Source organism: Pseudopodoces humilis, chromosome 27 (assembly GCF_049639895.1).
Source record: "Pseudopodoces humilis isolate 2021_Gansu_Grassland_sample_001 chromosome 27, ASM4963989v1, whole genome shotgun sequence".
Classification (NCBI taxonomy): Eukaryota; Metazoa; Chordata; class Aves; order Passeriformes; family Paridae; genus Pseudopodoces; species Pseudopodoces humilis.
In genome coordinates, this window is record NC_142226.1 from 2,504,990 (window position 1) to 2,520,386 (window position 15,397).

General features: G+C 49.6%; 1 protein-coding gene across 4 annotated transcripts; it reads left to right on the forward strand.

The window, feature by feature from the left end:
• Positions 1-601: 601 nt before the first annotated feature.
• Positions 602-14,947, forward strand: INPP5B (inositol polyphosphate-5-phosphatase B). Of its 4 annotated transcripts, none has more exons than XM_014258633.2 (22): positions 602-844; positions 1,184-1,263; positions 1,609-1,706; positions 2,082-2,111; positions 2,602-2,712; positions 5,426-5,516; positions 6,445-6,615; positions 7,308-7,409; positions 7,806-7,920; positions 8,509-8,625; positions 8,937-9,124; positions 9,614-9,725; positions 9,870-9,979; positions 10,841-10,976; positions 11,451-11,561; positions 12,196-12,358; positions 12,507-12,742; positions 12,921-13,034; positions 13,391-13,475; positions 13,775-13,902; positions 14,153-14,264; positions 14,523-14,947. In XM_014258633.2, the coding sequence occupies exons 1-22, from the start codon at positions 788-790 to the stop codon at positions 14,645-14,647; spliced, it is 2,592 nt and encodes an 863-aa protein (XP_014114108.1). In that variant the 5' UTR covers positions 602-787; the 3' UTR covers positions 14,648-14,947. The 4 variants fall into 4 exon arrangements, with proteins under 4 accessions (XP_014114108.1, XP_014114106.1, XP_087923435.1 ...); XM_014258631.2 differs by having other exon boundaries at positions 603-844; positions 5,423-5,516; XM_088067309.1 differs by lacking the exons at positions 602-844; positions 1,184-1,263; positions 1,609-1,706; positions 2,082-2,111; positions 2,602-2,712 and adding an exon at positions 2,993-3,044.
• The last annotated feature ends 450 nt before the right edge of the window (positions 14,948-15,397 follow it).

Here is a 15,397-nt window from a genome sequence, read left to right on the forward strand (position 1 = left end):
TACAGCCAAACCGCAGCTCAGCCTTTGGGGGGTGTGTTTACTTTGTCTCAGGCCAGTGTCAGTGTATTCATGTCAAGGGTGGTTCTGTCTCAAGAACACAGCCCAGCAGCACAATTCTTGTAAGGTTTGGTGCTTAGAGTAGCGTTTTCAGACTGTTCCCTTGCCCTGTTCACCTTGTTGGTGAGTAGAGAGGAACTGGGAAGTTTTTCAGAGCTGTCCCTGACCGAGACCACTCGAGTTTTCCCTGTCTTTCGACCTACATCTCGTATATCTGTGGAAGTAGCTAATTTAGCCCAAACCCCGTCTCTACAATGCAGAAGGCTCTGGTGATATTTTACAGCATCCAGTCCCACACTTCACATTAATTTATTTGAAGAATAGCCCGGCTCCTGCGCTGGGTCATCTTGAAATTCAACCAAGAAATAATTCAAGGCGCTACTGAAAATAAGAGCATCTCGCGATTTTCCATGGAAATGATCCTTTCCCATATCTGCCGACCCGAGAGGTTCCCCCTCTCAGTCTCCCCTTCCTTCCGGGAGGGGCCAGCCGGAGGCGCGGGGCTCTGGCAGGGCCGTGCCCTGCCTCCCCCGTCCTTCTCATCCCTGCGTGCATTATCGGCTGGGCCGTGCCGAGCCACAGCGCTCCCACCGCCGCTTCCCGGAGCTGCCCCGTTATTTCCGGCGGCTCCCGGAGCGGGGCGATAACCGAGCGGCCCGGGGGGGGGGAGCCGCGCTGAGAGCGCAGCCGCCGCCGGGAGAGCCTCCGGGTCCCGGGCAGCGGGGTGGAGATGGACCAGTCGGTCGCCATCCAGGAGAGCCTAGCGGCGGGGGCGACCTGCCGGATCGTATCCTTTGATCGGTGTCGCGCTGCCGCCGCGTTCCCAGCTCCGGGCTGTCCCCGTCGTTCCCAGCTCCGGGCTGTCCCCGTCGTTCCCAGCTCCGGGCTGTCCCCGTCACTCCAGGCTCCGGGCTGTCCCCGTCGCTCCCAGCTCCGGGATGTCCCCGTCACTCCAGGCTCCGGGCTGTCCCCGTCGCTCCCAGCTCCGGGCTGTCCCCGTCACTCCCGGCTCCGGGATGTCCCCGTCCCCTGCGGTTTGTTCCCGCTGCTCCCTCCCGCCGATCCCCACAGCGATCCTCGCTCCGCTCTCCCCTCCGCTGGTGCCGTTCCTTGACCGCGGGTGCAGGCGGTGCAGGGCCTCCTGGCGTCAGGGGACACTGTGGAGAGCCGGCTGCTGGGCCTGGTGGAGAGCCGCGGGCAGCACGCGTGGGTGCCGGACCGCAGCTCGGGGCGGGCGGGGAGAGCCCGAGAGAACTCTGCGGGTCCCTCACGAGCCTCGACAGCCACCCGGGAACCCCCTCCCACGGCAAGGGCTTTCCACCGGGGTGCTGTAGGGCCGTGGTGTTATGGGTGGTCAGTGAGGAGCCCCAGGCCCGTGAGCTGCTCTGCTCTGGCAGTACTGTGAACACATTGTTTAGGTGATGGGGTGAGCAGGTGGGTGGGCACTTGGTTGGGGAGTTACTTTGGGATTTGCATGAGGTGCTGCTGGCTGGGATGGGGTCTCTGTGCCAGAACTGAGGAGCTGCCTTCGTGTCTGCTCTATGCTTGCAGAATCTATGTGTACACTCACCGGCGGATGGCCATCACAGCGGAGGACGTCTGGCTGGAGAGAGTCATCCCCATCACAGATGGGTTTGCAGTGGAAGAAGGTACTGACACACTGTGGTGGCTCAGTGGCCAGTTCCAAAGAACGGGATGAAGGGGTTTGGAGTCCATATTCTGCTCTTCTGCTTCCTGAAATTTGCAATCTATTCTGCCTTCACATTTTTTCAACTGTTTGTTATTCTTGGTGAAACTTGTGCATCACATGGCATCTCTGGCAGGGCCATGTGAGGACCAGAGTACCCATGTCCCACCAGGCCCCAGCCACTGCCCCTGCCCAGCAGGTTTGTTCTGCCTGCCTCTGTTCCTGAAGGGAATGTTTGGAGAATGGAGAGGTTGCCGAGCTCACTAATCTCAAAATATCAGTGTGATTTGCAAATCTGTTGCTTAACTTTCAGCTGAACTTTGTCTTACCTTTGCAGTTGTACTCGACAGTGACCTTCACGTCATTGGTGAGTTCTGAGGTTGCTTCGGTGCTTGCATTAGAGATGCTCTGGGCCCTGAGCCAGCTGCACGCAGTGGGGCAGGAGTGGGGGGTTCTTTGCCCCGGGGGAGCTGACTGGGGAGGGGTTGTGCCCTGCGGCTGCTGGGGAAGTTGCCATGCTGCTGGCCATTGTAAGCTGCTGCTAATGAGCATCACCAGCCCCACTCAACCGAGGGAACTAATTTTCTGTATGTTTTTAAACTGCTACTGGAAGATTAATTATTGTCCCTGCACAACCAGAATAATTTTTTTTATAAAAGATGATTTTTATACTTTAAGCGGCAGTCTCATGTAAAATTTTGGAAAGAAACATGGTAAGAAGGCATGGGGAGATGTTGCCAAAGGCTGCGTGCATGTGCACACCCGCCTCTGTAGAGCGGAGAAACGCTCAGTTTGTGACGGCTTGTCAGCACAACCCACAGGAGCTCTTTCTTAGCTCTTTCTCCCGATGTCCTCAGGCTCGGACGTGACCGTCCAGATCAGCTCAGCGGACGATCGACTGACAGTGCAGCTGCCCTTCGGCTCCCACACGCGCACGTTCCTGCAGGAGGTCAGCAGGTGCAGCCCAGGTAGGAGCTCCACGGTGCGGATGTGGCGGTGCCTTCGGCTCCGGCGCTGCGTCTGCACGTCTGTCCCTCCTTGGCGTCTCCTGGACTTACTCGCTCAGCGCTGTCGCGGCTCGCGATTCCCCACCGCCAGGCAGCTCGGCAGCGACCGTCCGCGTTTCGGGGGGCAGAGGTGGCTGCTCCGTGCCGCAGGCAGCGCTTGCTCCGCGGGCCCGAGGCCGGCCGGGCGCGGGGTGCGGCTCCCGGGGGCGGGCCGGGGCGGGCCGGGGCGGGCGCTGGGGCCGGGCCGGGGCCGGGGTGGCCGTGGCACCGAGCTGCGGCGATGTCCCGCCGAGGTGAGCGCGGGGACCCGCCGGGGTGGGCGGGGGGGCCGCGCTGCCCTGCCGGAGCCTGTCCGGGGAGGCGAGGCCGGGGCAGGGCTGAGCGCCCGCCCGGAGCTCCGCGACTCGGCCGGGGCCGGGAGGCGGAGGGGCAGCTCCGTCGCGGCTTCCGCTGCTCCCGCGGCGCTTCGGGGCCGCTCCGGGGCGGGCGGCGGGCGCGGAGCCGCTGCCGGGCTCTGGTCGCCGCCGCTCCGGTGCCGCTGCCCGTCCCGAGTGCCCGGGTCGGCTCCGCCGGGCGGGCCGCGCTCTCCCGGTGCCTCCTCCGCTGGCTCCGCCGCTGCGGGTGCTCGGTGGCGTTCCCTGCTTGGCAGAGTGCAGAAGTGTGAGAAGATTCAGAGCTAAAGCGATTCCTGGAAGTCAGTGTGCGGTTCAAAACCTGACTGTTGGCATTTTGCTGTATCCTTTAGGCCGGATATCATGCTCTCGTTACATGAAGCCTAATTTAATTCTCCCCATTGGACGCTAAGCATGAATCCTGTTTTATCCAGGAGATATGATACATTTTCCTGCTGTGCTACAATGTCACTGCACATTTTTAACATTGATGCCTTTATTACTGCTTGAATCTCATTTAACTGGAAATTCTGTGCAATTGAGATCTCCTGTAATCTCTGCATGTTGCTCTGTATTTCTGTGCTCAGTTCAATTATCAGACAGGGTCATTATTCCACGTCACAGTGCTACCATATAGATCCCTCTGACTACAGAAATCTGTGGCTAGATATAAATTTATCTAAAGGAAACAGCCCTTTTCCAAAGCTAATCTCTTTCTTAGGAGAATCCTACCTAAAACTGATTTCTGCCCATGAGGCTAGAATGCAGGGAGTGATGGATAACTCTGATCTGTGGATCAGGTAGTAGTTGTGCCAGCAACAGGCTCACACGTCTTTCCATTCTGCAATAATGCCTTCTGCATACTGGTGAGTGGTATGGGCCCATGTTGGTAATAAAGCCTGGAAATCTGCTTTTTTCTTGGCACAAAAGTAACCATTGTTCATTGAGGTGAAGGTTCAGTTTGGTTCCCATCACTCACTCTCAAGGGATGTTGCATGGTTGTTATTGGGAGACCTTGCAGAGATCCAAGGAGTAGTAATTAAGTTCTCAATGGAGAAACTGCTGTGTCCCAGGCCCCTAGGCCCACACTTCCCATTGCATCTCTGTGTGCTCCTGGTCAATTCTGCTTCATTTGAGCTGTGTGATCTGCAGTGTGTTTGCAGTCATGTGCTCTTCTGCGTCCAAGCTCTGATAAATCCTCTTACACTGTCTATTCTCAGAAGGCTCTTGGGCAGAGGAGGTTTTCCAGGCTGAGAATTTGGCCACTTCTTGCTATCTGGTTTGTATCCTGAGGGCCTGGGTGAAGCACTGCAAGTTCTATTTCTGTTTTGTGCTCTTGTTATGCAGAATGTTCTGTGACAGCAGTAACATCTTAATTTTTTCTGGGTTGTGTTCACTGGAGGAGAAGCTCAGCTGAATGCCTAGAACCCAACAGTCTTAATATTTCTACATCATCATCATTAGATTTGTGTGCTAAGGAGCATGATTTTAAAATTTCTGGTTTTGCATCTTAAACACAGAAACCTCTCCCAGAATCCTCTTTTTTAACTGTTATTTTGCAACTTGTAGGAGCAGAATATTGTAACTGAGACAAAATGCTGAAAGACTGGTCAAATTTTGCTAAGGTAGTGTGATGTGTTTAGTGTCAGTCCTGTGGTTAGTTTGATTTGTAGCAGCCCTGTTAGTGTTTTAGAAATGTGCAGCTTGCATTGAGGCAGATGTTTCTGCTGAGGTTCAGTGGGTCTGTGACTCTTTATGGCCCTCCAGGTGCCTTGCTAGGTATTTGCAGATAGGTAGAAACCCTTTAAATGGTACTGTGGGGTTTGTTTGTTTTCCCCTTTCCCCCCCACCCCCCCTTCTTTGTACTTCCTGTCTTGCTTCAGAAAGGAAAAATCTGCTATTAACATAAATGTTTCAGATTCCTGGGGTAAAGCCCCGGATTTTGTGCTGCTAAGTCCTGCTTCAGCTTAGCTGTAAAGGAGAGCCAGCAGCAGGTGCTCCCACAGAGGACAGAGTTCTGCTGCTCTCTGTGGCTCCTGTCGTTTCTTCTTCTGCAGGGGAAGCTGCAGCATCACACAACAGCTGGGTCAGAGTAAGCTGAATCTGTCAGATAGCTGAAAGAGAGACTGTGGGGTACTTTGTTTTTCCACACAAATCTAAATTATTTTCTGCCCACAGATTTTTGCCAGTGTTTACATAAGCATGTTGATAAATTGAAGAACACTTTGTGTTTAAAATGAAACTTTCTGTTGTTGGCTTGTTGTTTTTCTTTTTTCCAGAAGCGGTTGGCTCTGAAGGGGTCAAACAAAATGGAAAAAAAGCTGCAGTCAGTCAGAGCTGTAGCCATGACAGCACTGATAGAAGCACTCCCAGGTCAGTGCACACAGGTGGGGGGGTCTAGAGCAGAAGCTGGCAATTTTTTGAGATCAGAATCTGGAGGTTCTAATTAAGAGAAAACAAAGTACAGCATAAGCATGCTGTCAAAACATTAGCAGAAATTTCATCCCACTCCCTCAGAGACAATCCTTCCAGTCCCCTGTTTGGGCATATTTTGGCTGTTTAGTGGGACAGGACTTGCTAACATTGTTTATTTTGAATTCAGAGAGTTTTGGCTTAGAGCCACAGTGTCTCTCATAGATACACTCTTAAAATGTTACAGTTTCATTTTCCAGTTCCCAGGACTTTGTGGACTCTGATGCAAAGCATTCTGAGTCTGTCCGTGTGCTGTCCTTGGCACTGGTATGCAGGTTGCTGACCTTAAATTTATACCATCCAATTGCTGGTGGGAATTCCCAAGCTGTGGCATTGTTCCTTTGCAAAAAGGAGTCTGCAGAGCCAGGAGACACAAAGTAAAGCCACCTTTACCTCTATCCACTGTGGGCAGAGCTGGATGATTTCCACCAGAAGGTTTTATAAACAAACACAGTTCTTCATTCTCTGGCTGAGGTCAGAAGGGCTGAGCAGAGGCAGAGGGAGATGAGATTTCCCTCTCCTTGCTCCAGTAAGCAGGGAAGATGTGCAGGTTTTGTGTCATTTTCCAGGTGTGAGTAAGGCCTGCTCTGCATCAACAGGCTGCACCAGGATGGTGAAAACCATTTGTTATTTTAGTTACTTAAACTGGTTTTATCTGGAGATCTCAACCCTGCTAAGAAATGCTCTTTTCAGTCTTCTTGGCTTATCCCAAATGTTACCTGTCTTTAGTGAACAGACAGAAAAATGTGAATTAAGGCCACGGTGGCAGAAATATCCTAGTTAGGGTGTGGGGATAGGGCTTCATCTGTGGTTTTACTTTCATTTGCAGGCAAAACAAACTCAAGCCTGAAGTGAGAACTGAACAGGTTCGGGCCTCTCGTGTCATGGCTTCGAACAAGGCCTCAATCTTATCAGAACCAAAGTTTGGACTCAGAGATACTATTGTTAAATCTCAGCTTGTACAAAGGGAGGACTCCTACACACACATCCAGAACTACAGGTAATGATCACTCCTGAGAAGAACTTTCTGTTGTGGGTTGTAACTTGGCATGGGTTGTCAGAATAACTCATCTATTATTTCATCCCTCGTCCCCACAAACAGCAAATTCTGTAGAAAAGTATGATCCATACTTTCCAGAACAATTTTCTTTCCATGTTTAGGCACAAGCAAAGCAGAATTTTCATTCATGTGTCTAACAAGACTTTCCTCATGGTTCTTGTGGAGGAAATGGCCTTTTTGAAATCACTTTTTTTCTGTGCTTATTTTAGACAGTGTCTGGAAATGCACCAGCTCTGTGCTCTCCAGTCTTCTCCCTCTCCATTTCTGTCCACTGCTTATCCATGTAGTTGTTCCAATAAGCTCATAAGAAAGAGCTTGAGTGAAATATATAATTAAGACCAAAACTTTACTGTGTTTGAAACAGTTTTATGCATCTCATTCTGTGAATTTATCATTTCAACCTGCTACTGCACAGCAACAGCCTTATTTTTGTTTTATAACACTTTGTATCTGTCCTTCCGTAAAAATGTGTCTGTAAAGGTGCAGCTGTAGTTAAATCATTTTAGGGATTTAAACTTTGGTTTCCCTGGCAACATGTCAGTTGTATGGACCATTTTTTCCCTGGTTAATAGCAGTGCTATTTCCTGGGCTCTGCAGTTGGCAGCTCAGGGATTCTGTCACTGTCTTTGCAGGGTTTTTGTTGGGACATACAACGTGAACGGTCAGTCTCCCACAGAGAGCCTCCAGCCTTGGCTGAGGTGTGATGCTGAGCCTCCAGACATTTACTGCGTGGGGTGAGTGCCTGTCCCTGCCCATCCTCACAAACCTGGGCTGTGCTGGCAGATCTGTCACCAGAGGAGTTCAGCCAGGACACCACAGGAATGTTGGCACTGGTGTAGTGCATTGCACAGCTCCAGGGTGGGTGTGTCCACAGCCGGTAAGGGTTGTTGGTTTGGTAGGGTTTGGCCTCTCAGTCTGACAAAATCCTTAATGCCATTTGATGTAATAATGACAGTAATTTAGTTTTACATTTAACGTACATCTATGAACACTGAATTTGAGTTTTCAGTTATAAATTTCAGTTATTAATTTCAGTTATTCATTTAATGAGTATTAGCTGATTTAGTTCTTTCCCAGAGAGGGGGCTGGAGAGTTATAAACAAGTGCATGGGTTCCTTCCTCTAACACAGTTTCCAGGAGCTTGATCTGACTAAAGAAGCCTTCTTTTTCAATGACACACCGAAGGAAGAAGAATGGTTTAAAGCTGTAACTGATAGTCTTCACCCAGATGCCAAATATGCAAAGGTAAATGTGGCTTTTGAGGAGGTTTGAGTGTGGAATCATTTTCCACTTGGCTCTTTTCCCTTTGCTTTCTCTTGTTCTCAATAGCTGTGTCTTCAGAAGCTGTGCAGGTTCTGTAGGCAGTGTGCTGAGGCAGGGGCAGGATGGAAACAGAGCCAGGCTTCCCCATTTAAAGGGAGCTCCTGCTGTCTTGGGGAAGGAGAATAGGAAGTTTTGTACCTTCTCTTCCCTGTCTGCCTACAATGTATGGTGGAATTAATTATGACGGTATTTTGTTAGGAATACTGCTTATGTTTTAGTTCTTGCTCCACAGGTCTGCTTCGTCTCTTTTCTCTGTTGTTGAAGGGAATCTCCTTTCATGAGCTTATGTCTGTGCTGTAGCTCTTGCTTTGGGCTTCAACTTCCTTTACTGATGTTGCTCCCAGCTCCTTCCTGGGCTGTGCTGCTGGGGGCCTGTGCACTGTGAGCCCTGCTGGTGCACTGAATGATCCTGAAACTTTCTTTTTGGTGACTCATATTATAGATGGATGTGCCTTCTCTCAGCAAACCTCTTCCATTACAGCACTGAATGGACCAGGGTCTGTTTTTCAGGTGAAACTTGTGCGCCTGGTGGGGATCATGCTCCTGTTGTATGTGAAGGCAGAACTTGCTTTGAACATCGCTGAGGTGGAAGTTGAGACTGTGGGAACTGGAATCATGGGGAGGATGGTAAGAATGACAACCATGCATGAGAAGAGGTGAGATTTGGAAGAGCTACCCTCTTTGGATGCAATGGTTACTCCTCCAGCTAAGGGCTGTGGCTGCCTCTAGAAGCAGATAGTCCTGTCCCCGTGCCAGCTCAGGGCACAGCAAGAGGGAACTGCCAGGTGCTCACCAATGTTCAAGGCAGCAATCACTAATTAGGATGTTTTTTCTCTGGAATGAAACAATCTGTCTCAAAGTCTTCTGACTTGTCCACTGCTAGTAACTCATCTGCAGTGTAGAAGCTTCTGACCAATGTCTTTGTCTTTCTCTTTCAGGGTAACAAAGGTGGTGTTGCCATCAGGTTTAAATTCCACAACACCAGCATGTGCATTGTGAATTCTCACCTCGCAGCTCACACGGAGGAATACGAGCGGAGGAACCAGGACTTCAAAGACATCTGCTCTCGGATGCAGTTCTGCCAGTCGGATCCAAATTTGCCCCCTCTCACTATTGGCAAACACGAGTACGCTTCCTATCTGGCTGTGGGAATCATGGCATGTGCAAAGGAGAGCTCTGTGAATGTGCTGGGGGGTGAGGAGGGGGGCTCAGTGGCATAAACATCAGCTGAGGGGCCAGAAAAGCTTTCCCTGGTTTGCACAGGGCTCATCCACACTGTTCTGTCACTTTGTGCTCTCCCAAGCCTTGTTTTATTCTCAAGCCTGGAGTGGGGATGGGGCAGGAATAAGCACTGACTTCCCCAGCTGTGGAATAGTAACAGCACTAGTCATTAAGGGACAGTGACAAGCATGCAGAACAGTGATTAATAATGGCAAAAATTGAAAAGGTAGCTGCTCTTTTAAGTTTTCACTGTTGTTATTCTTGATAAGAGCAGCTCATCAGAGGGGTTGTGATGGGGAGAGCCCAGAGCTGCAGAATGGAGCTGCTGTCCGGGGCTGGCTGTGCTCTGGGCAGCTCCAGGCCTCTGCACATTTTGGTGTATGTTCTCTTTCAGTGTGATCCTATGGTTGGGGGACCTCAACTATCGTCTGGAGGAACTGGATGTGGCAAAAGTGAAGCAGCTTGTAGAGGAGAAAGCATTTCTAGAGCTTTGCCAATATGACCAGGTACTGATGTCTCACCTACCTGCACGTGGTGCTGAGGGTGCTCGGTACAAACCACACGACTCCTTGGCCTTTTCTCTTACTCCACATAGAAATTGTGCTTGGGATTATCTAAAATTAAAGTTTTCATCTTTTCTTCTTTTGTAGCTGAAGAGGCAAATGAAGGCAAATGCAGCCTTTGAAGGCTTCACAGAAGGAGAGATCTCTTTCCAGCCAACATACAAGTATGATACTGGCTGTGATGACTGGGACACAAGGTACAGTGATTGTCTCAGATGTGATGCTACAAATGGTTGGTGGAAATAAAAACAAGGCTAAAAAATATTGCAGGTCTAATGGCTGTAAATAGGAACAGTTCTGAGATTATTTCTGGTTCTCTCCCTTCTCTCCAAAATTCATCTCCTGTTTACATCTATTTGCATTGTTTTTCTCCCACAGCTATTTGTCAGATACTCCTGCTATTTTTTTCCCCAGTAATAATCCTATCAGGTTTCCTCTTAGAGGTGTACAAAGTTCATGAATCCTTTTAGCTAGTTTAATTCTTTTTTGTCTGGTTCATTGTTTTTTTCCCCAAGCAAAATTTTTAGGATCTCATTTTTGCTGATCTCTCCTGTACCTGCTCAGGTGAGACCAGCCAGGGTTGACATGGAGTCAACTGTGCTGTTCTTCAAAAGCCTGCAAGAACCATCCTTCTTGTAATGCTCTATACACAGAGCAGCTCCTCTAGTCTTAGCAAACCAGGAACTTCAGCTGCAAGTGCAGAAATTAAATCTGTGCAGCTGTCAGTGAAAACAGTAAACGCAAACTTTAAATGTAGAGCCTGACTTTTTATTTTTCATGGCTCTCATAGTTAAAAATACCTGAGAATTGCTTTGGATGTTAATTGTTTCTTGCACCTTTGAAGAAGCAGGAAGTAAAGCATGAGCCACAGATACCTTATAGTAGACACTCAAACATTTTATATCTATGCAAAGAAACTGTTAAAATTACCACTTTGATAGACAATGAGCTCCAGGCCACGGCAGGAAACCCTGATCTCTGGGCGAGCGATGTTCTGCACTGTGTTGTTACTGCATCTGCACTGTGCCTGGAAATGGTGATTTTCCCCTCTGTTTTAGTGAGAAGTGTCGCGTTCCAGCGTGGTGTGATCGGATACTCTGGAAAGGACAGAACATTGCCCAGCTGAGCTATCGCAGCCACATGGCTCTGAAGCTCAGTGACCATAAGCCAGTGAGCTCTGTGTTTGATATTGGGGTAGGTATGTCAGTGCTGGATGAAGTAACTCTGCTGATCTCATCCCCTGGGTGCTGATTTCTCTCTCCTGCTTTTGTGGCATCCAGAGAACAATGGTTTGAAAGGTGGGCTGGTCAGATATGGAGATTGGATTGTTGATCATAGTAGGCAAGGGCTGTGTAATTGATACTGCAGTTAACCTGAGTATCTGGCGGTGTTCTCTTGCATAGTGTGCTGTCAAACTTCTTATTTTTTTCTGAGGGGAAAAAAATTGATCTAGTACTGACTGACTCTTGTTAGTTATGGCAAGGTCCTTTACTGTTGGATCATGAGAAGACCTTGGAGATGAGTAATCCAAGCAGCTCTGCCCATTCCCTGTGTTGTATACTCTAGTGTGCTGCTAAAATCAAATTCCTTCCCATGTTTCCAGCTGTGTTCCAGCTGTCCTGCAGAGGCACAGTCAATGCTAGCTGGTCCAGTGTGTGTCCTTTTCAGGTGAAGGTTGTGAATGAAGAGCTCTATCGAAAAGCCTTTGAGGAAATAGTCCGCTCCCTGGATAAGCTGGAGAATGCCAACATTCCCTCGGTCACGCTGTCCCGCAGAGAGGTAGGGCATGGTCATGTGCCAGCACTCCCTCAAGGAACTGAGCAGCCCTAGACCCCAGCAGTAGAAGATGCATCCTAGACCCTTGGGTCTGGTTCCAAAAAGTAGAGTATTTTGACTTCCAGTTGCTCTCTGTTTACAAGCCCTAGGAATCTCTGTTCCTATTTAGATGCCGGTGATTTCCATTCACAGTACAAGGCTGAAACACAGGGTGTGTCATTCCCTGAGGTGGGAGGAGAGAAAGTAAAACGGTGGTTTGTGACCCTTGCTCTGATTTGTGCTTTCAAACATAAAATGTAAAATTGCAAGGACCTGGAGAAGGTCACAAACCAGCATTTGCTTTGTGCGTTGGGACTATAAAGATAAGCCCAGGGGACATTTGAGGCTACAGCTATCTCATTCTTAATTTTATTGTAGCTATTGGAGGGCAGCATTTGTTTTAAAGGGCCCCCTGACAGAAAGGATTTTGACATTCAGAGTAAGCAAGTGTGATCCTGTGCAATCCTGGAAGAGATGGGAGTGGGAGCAAGAGGTTAATCTAGTTGTCTTGCAGCTTAATAATTAAACCATAGGACAGGAATTGCTGCTCAGCAAGGTGGAGAATTGGCTGATGATGTTGACTGTCATTTGTTTCTAGATCTGTTTTGAGGATGTTAAATACATGCAGCTGCAGGTAGAGAGGTTTACAATCCACAATGGCCAAGTGCCCTGCCAGTTCGAATTTATCAGCAAACCAGATGAGGAAACCTACTGCAAGGAGTGGCTGACTGCTAATCCCACTAAGGGCTTCTTGCTCTCAGGTGAGCTCCTCCTTGTTTGTCTCATGTTAATGAGCTGATATTGTCCCCTTCTGGCTTAGCTCCCTCTACACTTCTGGGAGTGCTGTGTCTGTTTGCAGGCTTAATGCTGGTTGTAACTGAGTCTGGGTTTTTTATCATCTTCTGGCAGATGCTGAGATCACAGTTGAGCTGGAGGTGTTTGTTAATAAATCAACAGCTACTCGCTTAAACTCTGGAGAGGAAAAACTTGAAGATATCTTAGTCTTGCATCTTGTCAGAGGGAAGGATTATTTTCTATCCGTAACAGGCAACTATTTGCCAAGTTGCTTTGGGTCTCCCATCCATACACTGTGTTACATGAGGGAACCAATCCAGGACATGTCAGCAGAATCCATTCGGAGACTTGTGAGTTAAAGACAAGATTCCCTTCCAAACACACAAGAGCATTAAAACTAGATGCTAAGGCCTGTCTGTTTTTATTAAGTCTCAATTCTCAGGTATAACCTTTGTGAAGTATTTTTGCTGAGCTGAATAAGAACTACCTTTTGTTTGTCTCCCTCCTGCCCACACTGCCCTCCCTCAGACCTTGATGCCAGTAGACATGAGTGATGACTCTGCCCAAGCTGAAAAGCCCATGGACATCCCAAAAGAGCTGTGGATGATGGTGGATCACTTGAATCGCAATGCTTCCCAGCAGGTTGGCACTGGAAATACAAAATGAGATGTTTGCATTAGGTTAAGTTTTGAAGAAGATACTGGTAATGGCAATCACTACAAGCTGGTGTTTGGCCAAAGGCCATGGGAGATAAGTGGTCCTGATGCCCCAGGTTGTACTGTTTGGTGCTAGTGACCTTGTCTACGTGTTCAGGCATCAGCAAGTGCCCTCCGCACTGCTCTTACTGCAGTGCCACAGCCTTCCTAGATCTGTTTGTGCTGATATTTGGGTAATAACCACCAATTTGGAGAGACTTTCCAGGCAGATTATAAGGACATTGTTCCATTTACCCAAAATTCTTCTATTTTCCTTGGAGTGATAAACGGTTGTCTTTGCAGGAGGACCTGTTTCAGCAGCCAGGCCTCAGATCTGAATTTGAACAAATCCGAGACTGTTTGGACAAGGGAATGTACGATACTTTCCGTATCCTTTTAGACTGATGCCCAGGAAGGCTCACTATGCCAGAGTGCCAAAACTGGAAGAGGTTTTTATGCTGCTGTCTCTCCTCTTGGTGTAACTGAGCTCTGCATTTCCTCGTGGCTCTGTGTCTTCCTCTGCTGAATCCTGGTGATGCCAATGAATTAAACAAGTGCCCAACTGCTACCAGCAGCAGCTCATGTGGAGACCTGGGGATTAACCCAAAGCTGCGAACTGTAGGCAGAGTTCTGGGACACCTAACCAAAAGTTCATTCAGAACTGTTCCTTAACCATGTTTGGATCAGTGGGCAGCAACCACTCAGTGGCAGAGGCACTGCTGCTTTTCCTGGAGAGTCTGCCCGAGCCTGTCATCTGCTGCAGGTTCTACAGCTCCTGTCTGGAGAGTGCCAGCAACTACGGGCTGAGCTGCCAGGTACTGCTGGATTCCCTGAGGGACCAGCTCTGATTCCAGAGGTGGGGAGGCAAACTGCTCTCTGGTACACCAAGTCACGAGGTTTTGCTCTCAGTAACTTAATCCTCTGTTAATGGAAATGATCTGGAGCTGGTGCTTTTGGGTTATAAAGAGCTGTTGGCACTTGCAGACAGGGGGATTTTGCGGGCGGGTGCAGATGGAAGGCATTGCTGTGTCCGCAATATAAATGTTGGTGTTTTTCCCTCCTCAGATTATCTCCAATCTACCAGTGTGCCACAAAAATGTGTTTAAATGTCTGATGGCATTTCTACGAGAGCTACTGAAGAATTCAGGGAAAAACCATTTGGATGTGAATATTCTTGGTAAGGCAAGCAAAATAACCCTCTGTTCAGAGGGGCTGCACGGTTAGGGCAACAAAACACTTCATACCTGAGTGCAGTCATGGCTTGTACTGCTTTGAACCTTTTATTATAAGTGAATATTCCATAGAAGAGCAGGAGATGTGGGGATCACCAGCTTTATCCTGCCCCATTCCCAAGCCGGGCACTCTTCCCTGGGGCTGGCGGCATGGCCCTCGGTGTTGTGCTCTCATTGTGTGTCTGTGTGGCTTTTCCCTGCAGCCAGCGTGTTTGGTGGCTTGTTACTCCGACCTCCTCCTGGACATCCCACGCCTGACATAGCTGAGAAGAGGAAAGCTCAGCAATTTATCCACCAGTTCCTCGTCAGAGAAGATGGTTTACCATGAATATCAGATGCAGTTAATCTGACTTTTAGACATTGAATTAATGTAAAAATATTTTTTGTACATTATACCGGCGCTTTTTTTTTTGATATCACAGTATTTTATACAATCTGTTGCTTTTGAAGCTAGAGATCAGGCAATTTGACACCTGATTATGCTGTAAAGTCCGTAAAGTTTCCCAATTAGCTGTATGTAGGCAAGTTAAAAAATAAGAGAGCTGATATTTACACTGTATTTTATTTAACTTGTTAAAACAACGAGTTTTTAAGTCCCTGCTATTTAAATAAAAAGATCTTTTCGCGGCCTGTGCCCGGTGTCGCTGAGGGCCGTGAGGCGCGCGCGGGGGCGCTGTGCTCCGGCCGCCCTGCCCCTCCCGTCAGCCCCTGCGGCGGGCGCGGCGCTCCCGGCGTGCCCCGCGCGGCCGGAAGCGGAAGCGGGGTCGCGACGATCATGGTGCCGCTGGGGCGGGGAAGGAGCCGCCGCCGGCACCCGGTGAGCGGGCGGGGGGGAACGGGACAGGGGAAGGGAGGAAGGACGGGCCGAGCCGCAGTGGCACGGCTCGCGCAGGCACCCGTAGTAGCTCTTCGCGGGACCGGGCCGGGTGGGGGTAGCGCCGCGCTCGGGGCGGGACCGCGGCGCGCGGCCCGGCCCGGCCCCGCCGCCACCGGCCCTTGGGCTGTGTCTGCGAGCGGAACGGGGCCCGGGCCGGCCGAGCCGCCTGACTCCCCGCCTGTCTTTGTGTTGCAGATGAGT

Coding starts and splice junctions, on each gene's coding strand:
- INPP5B (XM_014258631.2), top strand. CDS start 788: ATGGACCAGTCGGTCGCCATCCAGGAGAGCCTAGCGGCGGGGGCGACC. Junction 1,264..1,608: donor GAGAGCCGCGGGCAGCACGC/GTGGGTGCCGGA, acceptor CTATGCTTGCAG/AATCTATGTGTACACTCACC. Junction 13,035..13,390: donor ATCGCAATGCTTCCCAGCAG/GTTGGCACTGGA, acceptor TTGTCTTTGCAG/GAGGACCTGTTTCAGCAGCC.